At 38.7% G+C, this 5,838-nt stretch overlaps 1 protein-coding gene across 5 annotated transcripts; it reads right to left on the bottom strand.

Annotated features, from left to right (window-relative positions):
- Positions 1 to 252: 252 nt before the first annotated feature.
- Positions 253 to 4,211, bottom strand: LOC107709620 (coiled-coil domain-containing protein R3HCC1L-like). Of its 5 annotated transcripts, none has more exons than XM_016514160.1 (8): positions 4,134 to 4,211; positions 3,137 to 3,607; positions 2,828 to 3,015; positions 2,271 to 2,341; positions 1,763 to 1,858; positions 1,488 to 1,628; positions 1,349 to 1,409; positions 908 to 1,261 (listed from the first exon to the last, which is right to left on the bottom strand). In XM_016514160.1, the coding sequence occupies exons 2-7, from the start codon at positions 3,599 to 3,601 to the stop codon at positions 1,357 to 1,359; spliced, it is 1,014 nt and encodes a 337-aa protein (XP_016369646.1). In that variant the 5' UTR covers positions 3,602 to 3,607; positions 4,134 to 4,211; the 3' UTR covers positions 908 to 1,261; positions 1,349 to 1,356. The 5 variants fall into 5 exon arrangements, with proteins under 5 accessions (XP_016369647.1, XP_016369646.1, XP_016369648.1 ...); XM_016514162.1 differs by having other exon boundaries at positions 909 to 1,232; XM_016514159.1 differs by having other exon boundaries at positions 910 to 1,235.
- Between the last annotated feature and the right edge of the window lie 1,627 nt (positions 4,212 to 5,838).

Below are 5,838 nucleotides of genomic sequence, written 5' to 3' on the forward strand. Positions count from 1 at the left end.
ACAACAAATTATGAAAAACTCTTGACGAATACGCCACGAACCCGTTTTTAAAGTTGTGAAAACATGCTCGAAGACCTTAATACAGTGTGTGCGCCATTGTAAAGTCTCGTTTTCATTCCTAGCTAAATGAAATATGGCGTCTAACCTGATTCAGCGTCCACACCAACGGTCGCTCGGTCGATGACGTTCTGTGAATTAAAAGCGCGCGCTGCAGTTTTGTCATCTACCGCTTTAAATGTTCGCGCGCTTTCAACCGCTGGTGGATTCTGATTGGCTGTCAATGTCTTTAATCAAAAAACGTTCTTAAAGTAATTCGAACGATATCGTTCATCTGTGACGTGATCCTTCTAGGTGGTGTGAACGAATGATAACTTGAAAACGTAAAAGACTTGTTAACAATACATGAATGATATTCTAGAGAAAGATTTCAACATTTTTATTCAGAGCACAGCTGGGAATTCAAGTGCAACAACATCAGAGAACAACAGACACTTGAGTGTGTGTCTGTCAGTTTAGTGCCTGAACAAAATCTTTTGGAGATAAACGCTAACAGCACAATATTTGCAGTAATGATGAAAGAACACATACAAAAAAACAAAAAAAAAAGTTCTGTTAGAATGTGCTGCTGGTTTGCAAAAGACTTGACTGGCATTAAATAGAATACTCACAATGGACTTTAGTCTCACCTCATTCTTACAAATTCATTTTTTTGCAATTCTCAATTACGATTTACAGAATAGTAACTATAATTACAATTTTCATTAAAATCTGCAATTTACATGTACTACCATGATGCTTGACCTAATTTTTTTTAAAACATCTTTCCTATTTCCTTTTTATTTTGAGCTGACAGATTTTATGATTCACTCACTTAAAAAAAATGTTTTGTTTAAATGGCATGAAAGACATCATCAGACTTTTCTCTTTACTGAAATAAAAAATGAAAACCAAAATAAGGAAAGTGAAATCACACTGACATGTGATCTAGTTTTAGTCACTAAAGAGAAAAACATTCTTTAACCAAAATACATTAAAATGGCCTTTCCAAAACTGAAAACAATCATAAACATTTACAGGGCAAAGCTCACAATTCAAAACGAATCTCAAGAAGAGAGATATAAAATTACAAAACGTCCCTGTTGGAGTTTGTGTGGCTCTCACACTTTGATTCGATGAACCCGTTTCCCTGTTGTTGTGGCTTTGGTTCAATCTGTGCTGGTTTGGCAGTAGTCCTGCTGGAGGGGGTTGTGAGATACGAAGCCTTCAGACCCCAAACCCACAGATAAACCCCTTCAGGCATGAACTGATGATCAAATCAAAACGCTTCATAGTTCACATAAACACAAACCTGTGTCTTCATTTGCCCTCCCAGGCATCTTCACGCTGCTTAGCAGCCAAACACTTTTGTTCTAATGAGAAAACAGATTAAATAAATCCCTGTTTTTTACCAGTCTAGCAAAATACGAAGCTGTGAATAGTTATGTCACCTTTTGCCTGCCGTAGTTTGTTCCTCTCGGCCTCTCGCTCTTCTCTGGTCTGATTACTCTTCACACCCAGAGCCCCGATCACCAGGCGGCGCGCCAGAGCCGCACTCGTCTGAGGACGCTCTTTAGCCGGCAGCAGATAATCTACACAGAGACAGTCAGGTTTGGAGGGGGAAAAAATATTAAACAAGTCTGGATTTATGAATTAATTTGTGATGAATGCACAAAACAGTCTCATAATAGATAAAACATGAGTGAATAAGAGAGAGCAGGAGTACCGGAGCAGCTGCGCGCTTTGGCTTTAGTGGCGTTTGATGATTTGGAGAGAGGCCTGACCTTCATCATGGGGTTCTTCATCCTCAGAGCATCACGAGCTACACAAACACACACGTATACACAAGAAAAGGGCACGGTTTCTCATTTTTGGTGGCTCATCGATATTTTGAGTGTGTGATGCTAATGACATGTACGTTTTTGGAGAATAAGCTGGATAAGTTTTGAACATATAAACATACAATAGCTAGCAATCAATTAACAACAAAAAAATAGACAGTTTCTGGATCTAAATTTGGTAACGACACCTAATACAGCTCCTCTCAGGACATTTCTAATCTTCAAACTCTTTGGTTTCTTTTTCACAGTGCTTCTGCAGACAATTTCAGGTCCGCAAACACGTCACTGAAGTTAAAACCATCATGCTATTTTCCTCCAGGTCAACCAGCTATTGATTCCAGAGATCTTATAGGCAGCATACAGCCATTCACAACATCTGGAAAGCACACTGACCTGCGATGGGACTGGAGAACAAACCGAGGACATGCATGTCATCCATCCACTTGATGTCAAACCCCTTCTGCCTGAAAACACACGCGATTATTTCAATCATTTAATAACACATCGGCATTTATATGGTTCTCAGATGTCAGTCAATGGTTACATGACATGTAAGTTAATCAGATCAAATTTTTATCTTTTTTAGCGTTTTTATTTTTATGCAAATTGCAAATAAACACTACCAGTTGCAATACAAATATTTATGCCGTAAATTCTTCACTTTCGACGTTCAACCTTTTATTTTGGCAGCTTTCTCAAAAAAATAAAAATTATGGATAGTGGACTATTTGAGCCGGAATCCATGTTTGAAAGTTAAAAGACATTAATGATGGACTTGTTTCTTACAAACACAGTCATTATTTCAGTTTTAGCTTGATTAATTGCAAGGCCCCATTTATTAAATGGTGGTTCGATTTAATCAATTATTATCTTTTCATCAACCCCTGTTTGGGGAGCACTACTGCAGACGATATTAGATCAGTGCGATTCATGATCAGAGCTTCACACACTGGAACGAGCTGAAGGATCTGATCAAGTCCTCCGTCTTGAACTCAGGCGGGAAATCGTAAATCTCCACGATGTGTGACAGCTCATCGTCCCGAAGCTCCACCTCCTCTTCCTCCTCCGGCGTCCAATTATAGTTATCGAAGCGCGCCTCCTGTATAGACGACTTCTTGCGGCCCTCCGTAAGAGACATCTGAAACAGGAAGAAGAATCAAACATGGGCACAAACCCCGGCTAATGCATCTCAGTTCATTATGTCATCATTAAAGGGACAGCTCACTCAAAAATGAGAGAAGGGATTGAATCGATCTTACCTCCTCCACTAAATGTGGGTCAAGACAGTCACCATCATCATTAAACAAAGAATCCCAGTTCTCCTCTTCATCCTCCTTCTCTGGCACCCCATCATGTTCTAGTGCGCTACCCGTGTCCTCTGGTGTGTTTATAGTTCTGGATACATTGTCTGTATCATCTCTAGACTCCTCCTCTTTTTCTGTGTGCATGTTTAGGTTTTCTTTATCTCCCTCCTCCCGCCCCCCGTCTTCCTGTTTTACCTCTCCGTTTGGAGTCTCTGTCGCTTTGGCTTTATCCTTCTTGTTCTTGCGGGCCTTGTCAGTGTACCGGGGCCTGGGTCTGGATTTCTTGTCACCATCTGTCTGAGGCTTCTCCATTTTCTCGGCCTGTTTCTTGGGCACGTAGATTTCTATGGTGGGCTTTTTCGTTCGGGCCGAAGCAGCCGCATTGGGCCCCTCGTCTGGCTGAGCTGCTTCAGTCTCCATAGGGATCTGTGTAAAGAAAGTGTAATGAGGACAAATGCTGTTTTTAGAATAGCATACGACCACACTGTTAGAAGTGTCCATGTAAATGGCCTGCATTTATATAATATAATTTGCCCTTTCATTTCCAGTGTGTTACACAGATAGGGCATTATACATGTTGTGATTTTACAACATCCTTTTTTGACTCATTATTTAAATCCGTCGTTTTCATTATTTAAAACTGATATTTCTGGACGATGTTGGATGAACAACGCACAATAATTTTAATTTACAAGATAATAAACGACAAATCAAATCAAATGACAACAATGTAGCATACTACTGTTTGAAATACATTCTCCGTTTTAAAAATAGTAAGCTTTCATAACACAAACACATATTTACTGACCGTGACACCATTTAGAAACCCGAAATACCTTTTCAAAACAACTATCAAGTACTGACAGTAACATCAAAATCTTCTAGGATAGTATGTTACGATGTAAAAATCAATATTTGTAGAGGAAATTATTCGAAGTTTTCTTCTACTTACGTCTCAATATTTTTCAGTTCGCCGAAACGTTGAAACCATAACCGGATGTTTGGAGACGTACGGACGCCATGACGTCACGATTGGAAAGCCTATTATGGGAGTTGTAGTTTAATAGTGTAGTTTAGATGCGATGCTGACATCTACCCAAAGTATCCATAGTAAACATTTTATCATTTAATTCATTCAACTGCGAAAATAATTATCTTAATCACTGAAATCAATGCCAAGTATAATACGTTACAAGTACTTGTGATAACTTTTTCAGTAACAAATGCTGCACTACTATTATTCACAACAAACATTACAATTATTTATAAACAATACATGCAAACCTGATTATTTTATGTAATAAATAATAAAATAAACTGTATTATTTTAGCCAATTAAATTCATTCAAGGTTATTTGTTTGAGTTTGTTAGGGACGTAACGTATCTGCATGCTGAACCGCGCGTCGTTAACGCCCTCTTTTCTCTTGCGGGCCTGTGATTGGTCGGACCTCCACAGTATTTAAAATACTCGACAGTGATTGGTCAGTCGCTTACACAAGCGCCTGTGTAAGGCGGCTGCAGTGAAGTTGTGTAAGCAGCGAATACACGCCGTATAAAACAGAAATCACACATCATTTTTCCAAGCTTTTGAGTCAAGCCACGTGCTGGAAACTCTGAGAGCGTGAGTATCCACTATAATCCAGCCCAGTCAGCACGACAGGTGGATATGACACATTATTATTTACTTCTAAAGCTAAAATAACAGTTCTCTCTGTTGAGGTGATGATGACTTACAAATGCATGAAAAATTCTGTCCGGTCATGTCGCTTTGGTTTGCTTAGTTCTGCTCTGAAAGTCTCTTTCGTTTGTTTTCTTTAATGCAAAACATCATATTTGTTCTGTTTTGCATCCTCGCCACACTTTCCTTTCTTTCAGTTTAATTGAAATATAATTGCATGATCTTATTTATGTTTTCATATCCATATGCTGTGTAAGCAATGCCACAAGTGCTTTTCACATGCACCTACTGCATGATTATGAATCACAAGTATGAATACTGCTGTCAGTTTGCACTCTGTGATGAACACTGTTTGATTGACAGGTGGAGATGAGGATGTGGTGGGCGTGTCTTCTCGGTTTGGCTCTGTCAGCTCTCTCTCAAGCCCAGCCCATGTTCTCCGTCACCACGGATACGGTTCTGCCTCCAGATGCCCTTCACAACCCCACCCAGCGGAATTATGGGATGGCGGAGATGGAGACGGGCATCTGGAGGTGGTGGTGGCTGGGTAAAGAAACTCCAGCATAACCTGACTTGTTATTATTAAATAAAATGAAATGTATGAATATATATATATGCATATCTACTCGCTATTTAAATCTGTCTTAAAAAATATAATATATAAAATCATAAAAAATAGCCAACATTTTTTAAAAACTATATATAGAAAAGAAAATTGAACAGAGTAACAAAAAGGTAATTATTTTTTTCTGAAAGGTAATCCTGGACCACAAAACCAGTCATAAGGGTCCATTTTTTTGAAATTGAGATTAATACATCATCTGAAAGCTGAATAAATAAGCTTTCCATTGATGTATGGTTTGTTAGGATAGGACAATATTTGGCTGAGATACAACTATTTGAAAATCTGGAATCTGAGGGTGCAAAAAAAAATCTAAATATTGAGAAAATCATCTTTAAAGTTGTCCAAATGAAGTT

Source organism: Sinocyclocheilus rhinocerous, unplaced genomic scaffold (assembly GCF_001515625.1).
Source record: "Sinocyclocheilus rhinocerous isolate Xijiao unplaced genomic scaffold, SAMN03320098_v1.1 scaffold836, whole genome shotgun sequence".
In the NCBI taxonomy this organism is placed as follows: domain Eukaryota; kingdom Metazoa; phylum Chordata; class Actinopteri; order Cypriniformes; family Cyprinidae; genus Sinocyclocheilus; species Sinocyclocheilus rhinocerous.